Source organism: Scardinius erythrophthalmus (assembly GCF_964197995.2).
Source record: "Scardinius erythrophthalmus genome assembly, chromosome: 5".
In the NCBI taxonomy this organism is placed as follows: Eukaryota; Metazoa; Chordata; class Actinopteri; order Cypriniformes; family Leuciscidae; genus Scardinius; species Scardinius erythrophthalmus.
In genome coordinates, this window is record NC_138225.1 from 29,401,482 (window position 1) to 29,419,507 (window position 18,026).

The 18,026-nt window shown below is 37.3% G+C and overlaps 2 protein-coding genes across 3 annotated transcripts in view; one reads left to right on the forward strand and one right to left on the reverse strand.

Moving 5' to 3' along the window:
• On the forward strand, window positions 1–6,384 carry tbx16l (T-box transcription factor 16, like). The gene is made up of 9 exons (XM_081364927.1): window positions 1–330; window positions 517–682; window positions 1,183–1,285; window positions 1,955–2,119; window positions 2,247–2,396; window positions 2,794–2,864; window positions 3,173–3,249; window positions 3,489–3,696; window positions 4,791–6,384. Exons 1-9 carry the CDS (start codon window positions 240–242, stop codon window positions 5,413–5,415), a joined length of 1,656 nt encoding a protein of 551 aa, XP_081221053.1. The 5' UTR covers window positions 1–239; the 3' UTR covers window positions 5,416–6,384.
• The window catches only part of flot2a (flotillin 2a), a 27,309-nt gene continuing 15,096 nt past the window's right edge, over window positions 5,814–18,026 (reverse strand). The window contains exons 4-12 of one of the 2 annotated variants that reach the window (XR_014030153.1): window positions 11,991–12,114; window positions 11,542–11,660; window positions 11,262–11,375; window positions 9,933–10,052; window positions 9,601–9,815; window positions 8,614–8,797; window positions 8,267–8,416; window positions 7,462–7,676; window positions 5,814–6,762 (exon numbers count right to left, since the gene is read on the reverse strand). Coding sequence is in view for 1 of the 2 variants with exons in the window: in XM_081364929.1 (XP_081221055.1) it covers window positions 7,638–7,676; window positions 8,267–8,416; window positions 8,614–8,797; window positions 9,601–9,815; window positions 9,933–10,052; window positions 11,262–11,375; window positions 11,542–11,660; window positions 11,991–12,114 (1,065 nt within the window). In the remaining variant the exon portion in view is untranslated. Of the gene's footprint in view, window positions 7,677–8,266; window positions 8,417–8,613; window positions 8,798–9,600; window positions 9,816–9,932; window positions 10,053–11,261; window positions 11,376–11,541; window positions 11,661–11,990; window positions 12,115–18,026 lie in introns of both variants that reach the window. The other variant, XM_081364929.1, reaches the window with a different exon arrangement.

Here is an 18,026-nt window from a genome sequence, read left to right on the forward strand (position 1 = left end):
ATCCAGAGAATGTTGTTTCTACACACCTATGTGGGCAGGCTGGAGCACAAACTGGGAACTGGGAGAGACAAAGAGACAGATCAAAGACGAGACTGATGTTTTGACAGAAGTGCACATACACACCTCTGTCCTCTTTGAAGTGATGGAAAGGTAGCAACCTAAGGAAAGTCCTTGCGGGTCATTGGCTTTGGAAGCTACAAACCTCTGGACAAGTCTCTTTAGTTTGCTGCTCCGGTCTCATGGTCATGTATCTCCCAGAGGAACGGCCTGTGCTGGACTTTCCTTACCAAATGAATCATTTAGCTAATAACTATGGATATTATCCACAAGGTAAGACTGTCTTTACATTCCTCACATTTTGAGAAGTTCAAATTCAGTTTCAGGGTTATTTTAAATGTATTATGAGTTTTTCAAAAGACTTCTGATGTTCAACAAACAAGTGTTATGCTGGAGAACTAATGTTGTAAATATGTAACGTGGTGAATGAAAATGTGAAATGATTCTGTTATTGATTAGACTGTAAGGAACCCATCTGCCGAATTCAGCACAGCACCAATGGCAGGATGAGCAGTGCTGAAGCTGAACTGACCTCACTGCCAGTTCATGTGTCACTGCAAGATCGGGAGCTTTGGGACAAATTCAGCGGTATCGGGACAGAGATGCTGATTACTAAATCTGGCAGGTATGCACTTATTGGTGTTTTTATGCTTTGTTTCACAGACCAGGCTTAAGCCTAGTCCCAGACTGAAATGCATGTTTGAGCTGTTTGAACTGAAAGCAACTTGCACTGACATATCTTAAAATATGCCATTGTTTTGAGATTGACAACAGTAATTTTTTTCTAAGGCATTTTCATAAAAGTTTAGGCCTTAATCTAAGCCCTGTCTGTGAAACCAGGCCATGATGTTTATAATTTGGAATTTCTACACGACAAATGGAATTGTGTCTGGATTTACACCTATTTAGTGCAAGAATTCTTAAATATTTGTCAATGTATCTAAAGTCAGGTTACAAAGAGAAAAGGTGTTCTTAAGTGAATTCATTGAACCGTTCATTTTGTTGAATATTCCCAAACACATGAATCCGAAAACAATCAACAATTAAAATTGCCTTTATAGAGGCCGTCTTCTAATATGTGATGACTAATTGTTATGGTGTGTTTCCGGTGTACTTTTATTTCAGGCGTATGTTTCCCAGCTGCAAAGTAACAGTGACAGGACTGAATCCTAAAGTCAAGTATGTGGTGATAATGGACATGGTGCCGTTTGATAACCGCAAGTACAAGGTAGCTCCCCTCCACCCCTCCCTTATGGCACATGCACACATACTCAATTCAACCCCTTCCATTCTCCCTAACAAACACACACATGCTATCTTTCAAACGTTTAGGGTCAGTATAAGATTTTTCTTTTAACAATTTAATACTGGCACAAAAGATTTCACTTTTGACTTTATCAAAGATTCCTGAAAAAACATACATCACAGTTTCCACTAAAAAATATTAACCAGCACAACTCATGACATTGATAATAATAAGATTTTTTTTTTTTGAGCACCAAATCAGCATATTAGAATGATTTCTGAAGGATCATGTGACACTGATACTGAAGATTCAGCTTTGTCATCACTGGAATGAATTACAATACAAAACAGTTCTTTTAAATTGTAATAATATTTCACAGTATTACTGTTTTTACTGTATTTTGGCCCAAAAAGATTGCCTTGGTGAGCATAAGAAACTTCAAAAACATTTTGAGTTTACCATTTAACTATTTTAACTATCTCTGTTCTATTCCTTAATATTAATATTTTAACTGATCCACATGACATTTTAGCTCCAGGTGAGTATAGGGATGTTATAGTTCTGCAAACCTGATGTTTGATTTTATTTTGAAAGTGTTGAAAAATTTGATTGTTGAACTCTTAATAACTATCTATACACTTATTGTTGCAGTGGAATAAGGATTGTTGGGAAGTGAATGGTTCAACTGATCCACACCTGCCCAATCGGTTCTTCGTCCATCCAGACTCGCCTGCACCTGGAGAGAAATGGATGCAGTATCCAATCTCCTTCCACAAGCTCAAACTGACCAACAACACGCTTAACTCCAATGGCCTGGTGAGCTTTTAGAAATGGGGGAAATGTTCTGGTTGAAAGCTTCATAAAGAAAGCATATTCATAGAAGGTATGTTTTTCCATAATCCATAGAAAGGATTATATTTCTGTTTCTCTCCACGTTCATTAGGTGGTTCTCCACTCCATGCACAAATACCAGCCCCGTCTACACATAGTCCAGTCTCCAGACCCCTGTAACCCTCACAACCCTGGCGGTTACCTGCGCTTCACCTTCCCTGAAGCTGCTTTTGTAGCCGTCACAGCCTACCAGAACCAGGAGGTGAGCACGGACATTTCACATGTGATGAACACTGTATGAAAAAATAGGAAATTTAGAGCTGGCCTTCAAAGATGCTTTTTTTTTTTGAGTTCCACTGCCATCTAGTGGCTCAAATTCACGAGGCTAAAGACGTATCAATGTAGCTTAATTAAAAATTGATACAGTAATAGAATCTAGTATTCAGTTCAAAAGTATGTGATGCTTGTAATTAAAAAAATATATCAGCAATTTAAGTGAAAGCTGAAAAATTAACATTTGTGCTTGACTTCAAAGAGTCTCTCTTTTCCCCCTTGATTCATTATTTTCTATTAGTCCATTTTTGTATGATTTATAAGTGTTAACCGGCATGTCTGTGGTTTTTGTTGATGCCACCCTTTATTTTTCTTCCTCAACACAGATCACAAAACTCAAGATTGACAACAACCCCTTTGCCAAAGGCTTTCGTGACAATGGACTGAACAGGAAAAGGTGAGAAACAGTTGGTCACCACAAAAAAAGTGATGGAGAGCTATTTTCATCATTTCTTTCAGTTCAGGAAAATTCACCAACATATGTCTCCTTTAGAGAATATGACAGTATCAGGGCTGATTAATTATAATGTTTTTCAACCGTGTAAGTAAATGAGTAGATTTCCATCATTCCAAAGGGTAAATCAAATGTACATAGTGTATTTAATAAAATGTACATATTGTTTCCTGTCCTATTGAAATGAGCTTCACCCTGATAAGTAATTCTGATATTTTGTCAATATAACCTTTTTAATTTCTCCTCATTAGGTTTAGAGACAAAGAGACCCAAGAGACCCAGGATTCAGATGGACAGGACAAACGAGATTTGACACCAAATGAGCATGGTATGATTTTTTCCCCCATTGTTGCTTCACATCAAATGCATTGGTGTTGCTCGATGTTTCTGTTGTGATGACCTGGTGCCCAGCAGGTGGCAGCACAGGGGCTTCGTGGCAATCACGAGGGTCACCTTGAGGTGACATTTCACTTACTACTTAATTAGCTGTTTTTCTTTTGGACAGACTCTTTGAAACAAATTGTGTAAGTTACGTTTCACTATTTCTGCTTTTCTGTTGCCCAATAGCAGTGGGACAGTCACAGAAAGACGAGGATGTGGACGTGACCGTGTCCAGCTCTGTTGACTGCAGGAGTACCCTGAATTTTTCAGAAGTGGCTTCCTCGGTCACCCCAAACCCTTTCATATCAGCCTTCAAAAACCTCAGCACAACTGGAGGACCTTCACCCCAGCAGACCCACACCATTCTCAGCCTCAGTGACAGACACCTGAACAGGTGAGTCTAGCTTTGTGTGATGCAGTGAATATCGGAATATAATCACACTATAATATTTTGCTGCAGTTGTACTGTAAAATACTCATTTTTGCTCTGAACCTATGTATTACATTGTATTATAGAGATTCAGAGGTAAAGTATGTGACAAAGATGAGAAATTTTCTAAATATCAGCTAAGCTGTAAAATGTGGATTTAAACAGTCAATTTTAGCATGGAGATATAGGAATAAAACTTGTACCCTTTATAGAGTTCTTTATAGAGAAAAAAATTCTCTTCACTTCAGTTGTCTGAGGCCACACTGTTATATATAAAAAACCTATTCAATTAAATATGACAATACTACTGCTTATAATAATAATAATAATAATAATAATAAGAAGAAGAATAAGAATGAACATGCAGGCTTGTAAAAAGCTTAAATTTGAAGTGTTTTGATAATAGAACACATTATTACTTGAATATTAATTGACTATTGACTAATTCTAGAATAATTCTAATTACACAAATCAGTAAAGAAATATATTATTATAGTAATGATACTATTGTACTGTAAAATAAAAATTATATTTAATAATATTAACAATATTAGTAACAATAATAATAATAATAATAATTTCATTTTACAGAACAAGAGTAAAATTACAAGTACAATTCTGAATGTGATTTCAACAAGTGTCCCTGGATCAATCAACCAATCAGATTTGAGGGGACATGTTTACAGTTTATGTCAGGTTTAGGCGCTTCTATATCAGTGTTATTCACATATTATTTCCCTCTGATTTCAGGGATAAGTTTTGGGTAGGTTTAAGAGTAGGGATAGGGTTAGGGTTAGGGTTAGGGTTTGGAACATGTTTTTGGACAGGAATATGTTGATCCAGAACCATGTCTTGGCAAAATCACGGTGAACCGTAAGAACTTTTATTTTGAAGGAAAGGCTACTTTGGAAACAAAACTGATTTTTGCTGAAAAGTTTGCATCCCTGGAGATCAAAATTATCTCAGTTTATCCCTTTCTTGACAAGTACTACATGCAGGTGTGACAGTGTTCAAAATAACTGTCCAAATAACTTTTTTTTTTTTTTTTTTTTTTTCAGTCCCAGAGAAGCCAGACCCTCCAGCCTCCATAGTCTTTGTGCAGCTCTGCCCATGGCCCAGAGCTCCTGTGTCCAGTCCTCCACAGCAGACACCAACCTCAGCCGACTGCCATCTCAGATCAGCAGCCCTCTAAACCACCACCACCACCGCAGTCCGGCCTCTCAGACCCCTGGCAGATCCATGATTCAGCTCCAGTCTTATTTTCCTACCCCTCCCCATCCCTCAAGGCAATGTCCTGACATGGAGCTGCCTCTCCCTCTGCCTCCTAAACTGAGTCGGATGCAACTTCCTGAAAGTGTTCTGAGGAACCTGGAGATGACCCCAGTCTACGACTACATTAATCCGAGACCCTTCACCGACATCCTCAACAGGATCCATTTTCGACCGTTAGACTCCGGACCAGCAGGGAAGGGCCTGCAAAATCCCCACCACCCTGAGCAGTTCCTCCGCGGGTCAGAACGAGAGCTGCGCCCGCAGATTTACCCAGCTGTTCAGGAATACATTGATCAACAATTCACATTAAACAGCACGCTGAACAGCCAGACTGAACACAGATCACAGATGGACTACCTCAGTGCCAGGCCACTAACTGAATACTATTGTGAACAGCAGACTGGGAAATGAAGCTTATAGGTTATCATCTAATTACGCCTCATTATGTTGCTCATGTCCAGCAGAGACTGCTCTGCTTCAGTCTGTTCCCCTCTACAACACTAGTTTACAAACCAGATGTTGAACACAGAGGGCTTCCCAACAAAAGAATGTAAATATTATTTCAGTGGGATATAAGGTTGTTATGTCCATATTTATGTGCCCCACTCCATCTGGTATGGAACACACTTTTTATTATCCAAACATTTTTTTTTTACATTAAACCTAAATACTGTGTTCTGCATTGAGTTTTCATTTGTTTTAAGTCATTACAAACATAACTTTTCTTAGCATTGTAAAGTTGCCTTTTACAAAGCCCATAAACTCATGTCTAGTCTAAAATGGCAAAATTTTCACACACAAAAAAGACAATAAATCAAGAGAAATTTATTGACTGTGATCAGAAACTCATTTCTAAATAGATACATGTATGCTACATATTCGTTCATCAACAATATATTGGCATTAACTGTATGCACTGCTATATAGCACATTCTCAATTGAGATTGTTAGTGTGGAAACTTTACAAACTCTAGAACAAACACACTCAGCTCAGAAACGACAGCTTTCGTTAGTTTGGATTAAGCATAGAAAAGTTTTTGCCTGAAGTTGATTAAATGTGTGCAACATCTTACAAACAATGGCTATATTTTCAGACCATAATTCCCTTTTCCCCAGCTGAAACAGGCATTGACATCAAAAACAACAAACACACTTCATTTTGAAGAATGAAAATTGAACATCAATTTTAATGAACTTGTTTCTGACAAACTGTTATATTTGGCATCAGATTACCTATGATCAAAAAATACAATAACTAATGATTCAGCAGCAATGTAAAATAAATGTTGCTATACTGTTTGGCAAACTATTTTCTATGACAGAATGGCAAGCTGAAAATCAGAATAAAATAAAACAACACAAAAGCATACTTCTCAATAGAAAAAAAAAAGTTAAGAGTTAAAATTCACATATATCTGACAGAGCTCTCACATTATCTGGATGTTGATAATTAGTACTCAAGGAACCAAAAACTGCATAAGACATCTGATATTGTGGTTAAAAAATAAATACAAAAGAGGAAGTCCTGTCATTCTCAAGCTGCATCGTTTAATTGAACAAAACTGAAATTATTCAATATGGAAAAAAATCTGCAAGGCATAGAATAAAACTATGGAGATGGTAGATGTTCAACTTTAATTGCACAGCGTGTAATGTATCAATCTCTAAACTTGTAGATTATGTACTGTCAGTTTGGCTGAAGACAAGCTTCATAATATCTTACCTTCAGCTAATGGAAGAGGACCAAATCTTTATCATCTGCATAAACATTGGTTGAGGTAACTTTTCTGCGATGAAAAAATAAAGATACCTTCCTATATCCTGCTGATTCAGCATGTTTGGCCTATGCTTGGCATCTTGGTAAAAATGCAATTGGACCACATTTTAACATCCAAAAATAGGCAAAACATTCTCAAAGAATATACATACGGAAATGACTATAAATCACATGGAGTAGTTCCACATGAAGGACTACATGGTGAACAAGTGACCTGACCTACAACCCTAAAAGCAAAATTTTAAAAAAGCATTCATGTCCCGCTATAAAAAAATCTTAAATTACTTAATGTTTGATCTGTACAAAAAGATGTTTGCAAATGGATGTATGTCTAAATGTGTTGGTTAGATAAAATAAAAGTCAGTCCTTCTCTCGTGTCACTATTTGACCTAAACAGCAAAGTCTTCACAATGATCAACCCACTAAACATGCTGTAACAAACCTAATGGCTCTTCTACACTTAACGTCTACATATTTTCATACACTGCATAAATGTAACTGATTACAATCTTAGCCACCCATCAAAATGGGAATACATCCTTATCTTCTAAATAACTACTTGCACACAGAGCTGCCCACTAGCGAATTTTATGAAATCGTTCTATGATTAACAAAATAATCTTTTTTGAGGTACATCGTTTAACAGAATAAATGGCAAATAAACAGACAGAAAAGGATACAAGTGATAAAACAAGAGCACATGCAGAGAATCTGGTCCTGAAGAGGTAAGGCACCAGAGGTCTAAAAAAATTAAATCCTCAATTTCCTCATTTTAAAAAGAAAAGAGCTTTCAAATGTTTCTTTTCAAGGCAATCGATGGGGGAGTGTTGGAAAGGCAGCAGAGTGAAAGAAGAGTTCAAGCTTGAGGGTTGATCATTTTCTGCAGCAATGGGATCTGTAGAGAAACACATGACAAAACATAATATATTTGACTTATTCACTCACTCATTCTGTTTCATCTCTGAAAAACACTGAGTGTCTGCAAAAAGTGATCAGGCTTTAGCCTTTCCCTGTTCTGTGGCCTAGCAGTTACTGTAAAAGCTACAGACATATAAGGCAAAATATAATGTTCAAAAGTACATAAAGTACAAAGTAATGTGACATTGTTACAAAAACTATATTTCAAATAAATGCTTTTAATCTTTATATTCAAAGAAGAATCCTGTAAAAATGCATCACGGTTTCTTCAAATACAATAAGCAACTGTCTTCAACATTGGTAATAATAAGAAATGTTTCTTGAGCAGCAAGTCAGTATATTATATTGATTTTTGAAGCATCATGTGACTCTGAAGACTTGAGTAATGATGCTGAAAATATTAAAATAGGAATCAATAGTTTAAAACGGCAATAATGGTTTACAATATTACTGTTTTTACTGTATTTTTGATCAAATACAAGCAGCCTTTATTTGAATTTTTTTTTTTTCAAATCTTAAAAACTCCAAAGTTTTGAACAGTAGTGTACATGAAATATTTGTATTCACCTTGGACAGATCCACCCCTGTGAGGGCGTTGACAGAAACGGGCAGTTCAGCCAACAGACGATTGACTTCCCCAGTGACACGGCCACCGTCACCGCTCAGGATCACAATCTCATTGGTACGGGCCAAGGGTGCTGACACCTTTTCAGCAATCTGTGATGGTACAAATTCAGCCACTGACATGTTAACACAGCAAAAACACAATCAGATTTATTCTTAAGAGCATCATCTTTCAAAAAAGACTTAACAACAGTGTTATTAAATATTAGTAGTATTGGACAGGTCTAAAAAAGAAAGCATAAAAAGTTGGAAAATACAGCTGTAATTTAATCCCACATATTTCTACACACCTTTGGCAGAGCCTCCAGGACGAGGGCGATCTTCGCAGCATCCCCGTACTGCTGATAGGCCTCAGCTTTGAGCCTCATCTTCTCTGCTTCAGCTTTACCCACAGCCTCAATGGAGCCGGCCTCTGCTTCTCCAATACGCTTGATCTTCTCCGCTTCAGCCTGTGCCGTCAACACCTTCTTCATCCTGACAGAGAGGAGCAGAAGTCAGATTGACTTCCTGAAGCCTCTGTTCTTCCCTTTCTTATCTGATTTACATGGATGGAAACTCCCTTGAGCTCTGATATACTTCAAGTGAAACTGAAGAATGAACTGCTATGACTTTGTTTCAAACAAAATCAGGCCGAAACAAAGTTTGCTTTGCGAGTCGAAGCAGCTTGCCAAAGCGAACGTTTGCTCTGAGTGGTAAACACCTTTGAACTAACATTGGTAGGAAGGTTTGGCTTTGCGGCTCCGCCTTATTTAACATGGACATTTTCCCAAGTTCACTTCTTCTGTTCAGTCCGTTGAGGTCAGACGTGAGTTAAAACATGAAGACACTGGAGAGCTGCTTTAAAGCACAAATTGAAGTTGTAATTCTAACTGAAAGAGGCACTGACACTTTTTTTTCATGATTAATACTATAGAGCTGCTTGCTTTAAAGCAATCTATTGTATAAAGTGCTTTATAAATAAAATTGACGTGACTTTTTGGAGTGTTGAATCGCAGATTGTACAAACATCTCCACATCGCTATGATTAGATGATTTTTGTTGTCATTTTTGTTGTGTGTTTATTTTGTTATTGAGAGGAAAGCGCATATGCAGCAGTGTGGGCGGCGTCAGGATTTTAGCTAACAGTATATCGCTGCTTCAAATTTACACCTAAGCGTAGAATGAAAAAGAACTTTGCTGTGAGTAACTCAGTATCTAAATCTAGCAATTTCTCACCTTTAACAGTCTCCTTTTCTTTTCCTGCAACTCACTAATTCCCTCTCATTCCTTTTACTCACTTCCTTGCCTCTGCGAGCTGCTCCATCTTGTAGGCTTCAGCCTCAGCTGGTCTCCTCACGGTGGCGATCAGCTCTTTATCTGTCCTGAGGATCTCCTTTTCCTCAATGGTGATCTGCTTCTTCCTCTGAACCACCTCGATCTCAATCTCCTCCAGTCGGATCTTTTGCTGCTCCTTGGCTGCCTGAAGCTCATAGGCCAATTGCGCCTCAGCTTTCTGAAAAGAAAGAATGATTATGGGTGTTGTGTTTAGGTGTCCACAAACTTTTGGCCATATAGTGTGTATCACATGATTGATTGGCCAGATTGATTGAGGAATAACTCAGCTCTATACCTTTGTGTTCACTTCTTGATTGAAGGCAGCCTTCTGCATCTCCAGCTCTCTCTTTGAGTCGGCCATTTTTGTATCTGCTTGGAATTTCACATCCATCATCTCCTTTTTACATTCTGCTTCCTGTAACAAGAGAATAAGTGATGTGAAAAAACGCACCATTTCACACCATTCACTTTTTCACATTTCCTGCTTACAACCTGCCACTATCTAAGAATAGGACACAATTTGATGCCCGTGTTAACATTTTTGCCATCTGTTGAATTTATATTTTATCAACTGCAGTAAAAACCTTACAATTATTAATTTATTTTAAATACCAAAATAACTGCTTTTTTCAATAACTAGCTACAAAGCAACATTTGGTCTTAAACTAGCCAGCCCCCTACTTTGTCTTAATTTTGGCTAAATTTGCAACCATTCTGCAGTACTTTTGATTTTCTAAATTTTGTCATTTCATTTTGAAGTTATCACACATACAAATTATTATATAATAGCAAAAATAATTATTATAATATTTAAAATAACTGTTTTCTATTTTTAAATCTATTTTAAAATGTAATTTGCTGTGTTATCAAAGCTGAATTTTCCGCATCATTACAATCTTCAGTGTCACATGATCTATCAGAAATCAGTCTAATATGCTGATTTGTTGCTCAGGAAACATTTCTTATTATCAATGTTGAAAACAGTTTTTGTTGCTTAATATTTTTGTGGAAACCATGATATTTTTTCCAGGATTCTTTGATGAATAGTTAAAAAAAAAAAGCATTTATTTGAAACAAAAATCTTTTGTAACATTGCCAATGTCTTTACTGTCACGTTTGATCAATTTAGTCATCCTTGTTGGATAAAAGTATTAATTTCTTTCAAAAATCTTACTGACCCCAAACTTTTCAATGTTAGTGTAGATAATGGATGTCCAAAACTTTCTAATCTTATATAAAATCAACATTAAATAAACTATTAATAAACTACAATATTTTATTAAGTATTTTGATCATGATTATCAATTTTCCCCTGCCTATTTATTTTACAAACACACACATATACATACATACATATACACACACACACACATATATATATACATATATACACAAACACACACACACACACACACACACACACACACACACACATATATGTATGTGTATATAGATAGATAGATAGTGAGAGAGAGTGTGAAAGAGAGTGTGAAAGAGAGTGAGTGAGTGAGTGAGTGAGTGAGTGAGTGAGTGAGTGAGTGAGTGAGTGAGTGAGTGAGTGAGTGAGAGAGTGAGAGAGAGACCGTTTCAGGCCCTTTTTTGTACACTGGTCTACACAGCTCACCCTGATTCCAGCATCTCTCTCTGCTTCAGCCACGCCAATGTCAGCATCTCTCTGAACAGCAGCAGTCTGGGATTTCCCCAAGGAGCTCAAATATTCCACCTTATCATAGACATCCTAATAGAAGAAAACAGACAAGATTATCACCCTGACAACAGCAGTGGGTTTAAAAGACATTGACTGATTGTTAAAAACAGCATAAAATTTTAAAGTAAAGTAAAACAAACTCTCTCTCTCTCTATATATATATTCTATATATATATATGTATTAATGTAAGAGCACCTTAATAGTAAAGCTTAGGATCTCAATACCCATCCTGCCCACATCAGGTGCCGCCACCTCCCTCACCAGCTTGGCAAACTGATCCCTATCCTGGTAGATCTGCTCCACAGTCAGAGTCCCTATGAACACAAGCAAATGAGGTCAGTGAGAATGTGAAACGTGATGTTTTCTTGTTTCCTTACTCCTCCATCTTCAAGGAAATTGATCAAAGGCTACAGAAGTATGTATCATACAAAGGATGTATACATTTTTTAAATGCACTGCAAGGACACAAGGAACAAGGAGAGGAAGCTTTGAGACTACAACTACATAATGTCCCAATGATCTGTTGAAAGATTCATGCTGCTTATCTGGCAAGAGCACTAACTGTGCACCCTGTCTAAACTCTTCTCAGTGAGGATAAGAGTGCGCTCTATTGGAGATAGACACAAGTGTCCAGCATCACTCACCCAGAATAGAGCGCAGGTGACCTTCCAGCGTCTGCAGAATGACACTTTTTATCTCTGCCACTGTCTTGCCCAAGAACTGTTCACAGGCATAACCCAGCAGCTCATTGTCAGTCATGACCTTCACCTGATAGCAGAACACATACAGTTATGGTCCAACACTTACACACACGGGATCACAGCATGCCACTGACACCTAGAGCTTGATAAAATATATGTCAGGATAACAAGACATAGAACAGGTCTTACTGTATTAATATTTTAGAGATAGACTATTCTAGAATATTCTAGCATCCAAACAGTCATTTTGTATATAATATTTGATCAACTGTTTTGACATATCTAAAAAAGGCTATTTCAGGTATGAGGGACAGACATTAAAGGGATACTTCACCGATTAGCATTAAGCTTTGTATCAGTAGAAACCCGGTAGTATTTTCAAATGACCGTGCTTCCCTCCCTCATGTCCCGCTGAGACGAGAGATTTCTGTATTGTCTGTCTGGAAAAAAACCTCAGATGACGCAAAAATCGTCATTTTGCGTCATCGGAGGCTTTTTTGGGCAGAGGCTAGAGACTACAGCCAGGAGTAGGAGCTCGTTCCGCATGTCTTCAACCATCCGTAGGGGGTGGGATCTCACGATAAAACGGCATCTTTTCAGTTTCGATTCAATTAGTAGTCTAGTTGTATCATTTCTTCTGATACCGCCCTCTGTAATCGGTAGGCGTGGCTTGGGAGTGGCCTCGTAGGGCAGCAAAGCAAGTGCATTCTGGGAGTTGTTGTCTTTCATCCACATGAGCCAAAAATACATTTTCTGGCTTTTCTTAGTCTAGAAGGCACCAACTTCTAAAATAATTTCTACTACATAAATGACCCAATTTAAATACACATTCATCTTTCCAGCGGTGAAATATCCCTTTAAGCAATAAGCACAACCAAATCTGCTGGATGCTGTAAAATAGTGTATAACTGTGGTTGTGGTTAATTGTGGGACACGCATCAATCAGTATTCATGCCACTCTGAATTGACACTTTAATCAGAATGTAAAAGAATCATGTGTTTATACTGTTGATAAAAAGGAAAAAACATGCTTAAAGAATCTAAGGGTGGGTTGCACCAATAAGGATTAAATTAAGCAAAGTTTATAGAGTGAATCAAGGATTTGTTGATCTGGATTTCATTTTAAACAGATATTGGGGGTGAATTTGTTCCATTTTTATTTTTGAGTTGTCAGAAATACCACTTAACCTATGCTGTTTTTCTTAAACTTTTGTGACTTTTTCTCATTTAGGCTCATGAACATGCATACAAAGTTTCATACACGCTGATAATTACATAATTACAATTGTGTTTGTGATGTTCGTGGGTCAATTTGACCAACATATTTTAATGTTTTAAGGCAACTGTAAAGACCCAAAATAATCAGATTTCATGGTTATATTTAGTTCGACAGGGGCGGGTGTTGTGAGGTTTTGCGCTCGTGCACGGCTGCCTATGACGGCTGCACGCGAAAATCTCACAACACCCGCCCCGTCGGTGATTGGTTGGAACACTATTTATTTTGGTTTTGAGTGATGTTGATACCAACTGTTTTTGTGTGCAGATCTCAGAGCCTAGGCTACCTAGAGAGACGCGTTTTTTTGACAGCATGCTTATGGGGCGTGCAGCTAGCGAAATATTAGATGAATGTGATCATTTATGTTTGGGCCTGAAATCGCTGATACCACCTTTAAGTTTATGAACATGTAAAATATAAAAATATTTTACATGAGAAATGAGAGTCAGGGCAGCCTTATTTTATTTAAACCTCATCACCTGTAAATTTAAAGTTAACCTAATCCCTAATTAAGATTTAAATCTGAGTTTAAAGTTACGAAGCAACAGGATTAAAGTTAATCTATCTTAAATATAAACTAAATCCAGGATCAAAATGACGGTTTAAATGTAAACCTGCTTGTTTTTAAACGGTTTAAAGTTTGGTGCAACAGAATTATTAGATAAACATTCATTTAATCTAGATATAACCTTAATCCTTATTGGTGCAACCCACTATTAATGTCTAATTACATTCAAGCAGCGTGAAGGGCTGGGCAATATATTGAGCATTTGCAATCACTTACATAAATGTAAAATTATTAAAAGCAATATTGTGATCATTACTATGACTTTTAATTATTTATTTGTTTATCATAATGAATTAATTTATAGATGCATAGAATTATTACTTCTTGTGTTGAAAAACATTTTAAAACAGATCTTGACTAGGACAATCGAAATTATTCAACCCCCATTGCAAATCAGGCTTATTGGCAAAATTTACAGACTTTCAGCTGTTTGCAATGAACAAATCAAACAAAAGAAATTGAAAAAGCTCAACACAACAAATGTTTCAAGTGGTTTCCCCAAATTCAACAGAAAATGTAACTTTTAAAGACTTCTGCAAACTCAAAATTATTCAACCCCTTCATGGCAAGCATCTTTAATACTAAGTAGAACATCCTTTTGCTGTTATGACCTGCTGCAAACAAGATGTATAACCAGACACCAGCTTCTGGCAGCATTTCTGAGGAATCTTAGAGTAGACCATTCCTCATGAGCAATGGCCTTCAGTTCAGTAATATTCTTGGGTTTGTGTGCTGCAACCGCCTTCAAATCTCACCAGAGATTTTTATGGGGTTCAAGTCAGGTGACTGTGATGGCCACTGTATAATCGTCCAGGACTTTTTCCAGGAATTTGAGGTATGCTTGGGATCATTGTCCTGTTGGAAGGTCCAATGACGACCAAGCTTGAGCTTCGTCACTGACGGCATGACGTTTTCTCCTAGGATTCCCTGATACTTCAATAAAACCATCTTGCCTTCCACAGGTTTCCGAGTGCCAGAGGATGCAAAGCAGCCCCAGAGCATCACCGAGCCCCACCATGGCATGCTGAACTGTAGACAGTGTTTTATTCAGCATATGCTTCATTCTTCTTCCTCTAGACATACCACTGATCCATAGGGCCGAAAAGTTCCAGTTTTGTTTCATCGTGTGTGCTTGAGATAACACCTTTTTTGCAGATTTGTGCTTTTGTGAGGAATTCTATTCAAGGGGGTGAATAATTTTTAAACTGCAGAAGTCATTAAAAGTTGCATTTTCAGTTAAATTTAGGGAAACCACTTGAAACATCTGTTGTGTTGAGCTTTTTTAATTACTTTTGTTTGATTTGTTCATTGCAAACAGCTGAAAGTCTGTACATTTTGGCAATAAACATGTTTTGCAATGGGGGTTGAATAATTTCGATTGCAACTGTATATAAATTATGAATACAAGATATACAATACATTTTCAAAAAGGCTATGATTATAGAGACATATTTCTATCTATATAGCCCAACCCTAGTGTGAATTAACAGAACTTATATTCAATGTACAGGGTAGTAAAACCAAACTTAATGGTATAAATGTTTTTTTTGGGGGGTAACATACACAAAAATGGCCATGCAAAATACAAAAAATAAAATAATGTCAGGAATTAATTGCAAGACATTTTAAATGCAACCATTGTGCAGACTCATACAGCCCACTAAGTTGTGTAAACTCAAGGATTGGACTTCCCCCCTTCACCTTAAACTGCAAGTTATAGGTCAAGGAGAGACACTTTAAAACAATCTCCCTCCATGGCTGTGAAAAGGAAAGGAGAATGAACTCATGCTGCAGAAAGAGAGGGGGAGTTTTTGTGGGTTTAATGTTCCGGGTAGAAGCCGTCCGTCTGTACTGAACTACAACCAGTTTCCCATGTAAACAACAAAACTTTTTTTCAGAGCTGAAAAAAAATCTGCATGTGGCCTGGTTATTGTAGCAGTACATGATTATGAAAAAAAAAGAGCTGATTTCAGTGCAGTCAAAGGTGAACTTCAACCAACACTGGCAGGAGGGTGTTTGTGCATCCTCCCCATAGTTGAGCAGTCATCAAACAGGTGGCATATTACAAGCAGTGCAATACAGGGCAGCATGCAGCCACAAATGTGGGTTGGGGAAAACATTAGTCACACACTGAATCTCAAATGACTCCATTTTACAGGTGTAATTCCCTGTGAAAATGGCATCGGGTAATGGCTGGTCTAGTATCTCTGATGTTCTGGATAAATGTTCCACTAAAATGCTGTGATCAATAACCATTTTTACACATACTGACATTTCATTTTCAAAGTAATCGGACTGAACGTCTGTTCACACAACAAACATTTTCTGAATGAACAGCTGTTAATGTGTCTTTTATGGAAGCTAGTTTTCGCCACAGAATAAAACATTTTAAAAGATAACTGCGTCTTTTTATTTCATAATTGCGAGTTTACATCAGAATTTCTAGATATACACTCACAATTGCATGTTATAAAGTCAGAATAGAAAGATAGGCAATAAACTCGCAATTCTGACTTTTTTTTCCAGAATTGGGAGATATAAACTCGAAATTGCGAGAAAGTCAGAATTGCAAGTTTAGAAAAAAGTTCTTGCAATTCTGAATTTATTTCTTGCAATTGCAACTTTATATCTAACAATTCTGAAGAAAAAGTCAGAATTGTGAGATAAAGTCACAATTTGCTAGCCTGACGTCGTCATACTCAGATTCTAGTCAGAATGTGAGTCTGATACTGCTCCATTGCACTTTGATTATGGGGCGCGTTTCAACTGAACCAGGAAGGAAAATGCCTCTGCACTCAATTGGATAGACCTACAACCAATCAGAGCAACGGAGTAAGTGACGTATGTTTTTCATTCATGTTTCCGATCGACAAATGCCTTGATCGCGGTTCTCTGTTCCTCTTTTCAAATGAATGCACTGTTTATATCTTCTATAACAGATGCGATGGAGGAATCAACACATAATGTTTTATAAACAAAGTTCGAGAGGAGTACGTTCAAATAGCCTAATCAATCCAAACAACTTGTCATCAAACAATGACCGTCTACGGTCTACACTATCAGCATGAGAGGAAGCATATATTCGTTCACTCTGTCAACTCACCTAACATTCCTTGACAGTTTTCAGCATCCCTCCACTCACTCTCGGCTTGTTCTTCCACAGCCAGGAATACAGGGGGAGTACTTTGGGCTGAATACTGAGCCCGGAGCCTCTCCTCGGACAGCACGCCAAATATGCATTTATTCTATCTGACTTATTTGTAAGTGTGAACTCGTGAAATAACAATTCTCCAGCGGCAGTCATCTTTGTTGTAAACTAATTCAACCCAAGCGCTCGTTGGTGACGTGGATGATTACGTTACGTTGCTCATCTGTCCATCATCGTATAAAGCCCGCCCTGACAATTTGATTGGTCCGAACAATTTTTGTTCGGGCATAATAGCTCCTCAACGGATCGAGTCCAGACCGAACTTCCCGACCTAAACATTTTGTGGGCGGGGCTAAGTTCGGCTGGCATCCAGGCTAACAATTAGATTACAATTAACAATTACAATTTTTATTCTGTGGCAAAAACAATCTTCCATAATCTTTTCACATGCCATCAATGTGACATTTGTTTTTCTTTTCTTTTTTACAGAGGTGTTCTAATTACTTATTCAATTATACTTCGAAGAAAACAGACCAACTAATTAGATTTGTGCTTTTGGTCACATGTTCAGAGAATTTTGCTAAGCAACAGTAAATAGCAGAACGGAAAAATGGAATGATCTCTCGTCTGTAATCTTGTATTTGGTGGTGATTAACACCATAGAAAATACAAAAAATCCAAACAGCTGTTTGAAAACATAACTGTTTCACTTCCTTTCTTCTTTATTGTAAGTTGGTATCAAAAACAAAAAGCAATATAGTGCTCTGTGTCCTGGAGTAACCAGGTTATTTCTTCTTTTCTACTGTTAGTGAGTGAATCTGCATATTCATTCAGTCCGTCTGCATTTTTTTTATAATAATGTCCTCTGATGTCCACTAATAATGTTTTCAAGATGTTTACATTAAAAAAAATCCTAATTTAGAAGTAATAAGCTATTTTCTATCCTGTTTTTGACCCTCTCTTTCAAACACTGTTTTGATGGGTGTG

Bases quoted from the DNA above. Each gene is read 5' to 3' on its own strand.
- tbx16l (XM_081364927.1), top strand. From the start codon at position 240: ATGGTCATGTATCTCCCAGAGGAACGGCCTGTGCTGGACTTTCCTTAC. The intron at 1,286-1,954 runs GTAGCTCCCCTC...TTATTGTTGCAG, and splicing joins TTGATAACCGCAAGTACAAG to TGGAATAAGGATTGTTGGGA. The intron at 2,397-2,793 runs GTGAGCACGGAC...TCCTCAACACAG, and splicing joins CAGCCTACCAGAACCAGGAG to ATCACAAAACTCAAGATTGA.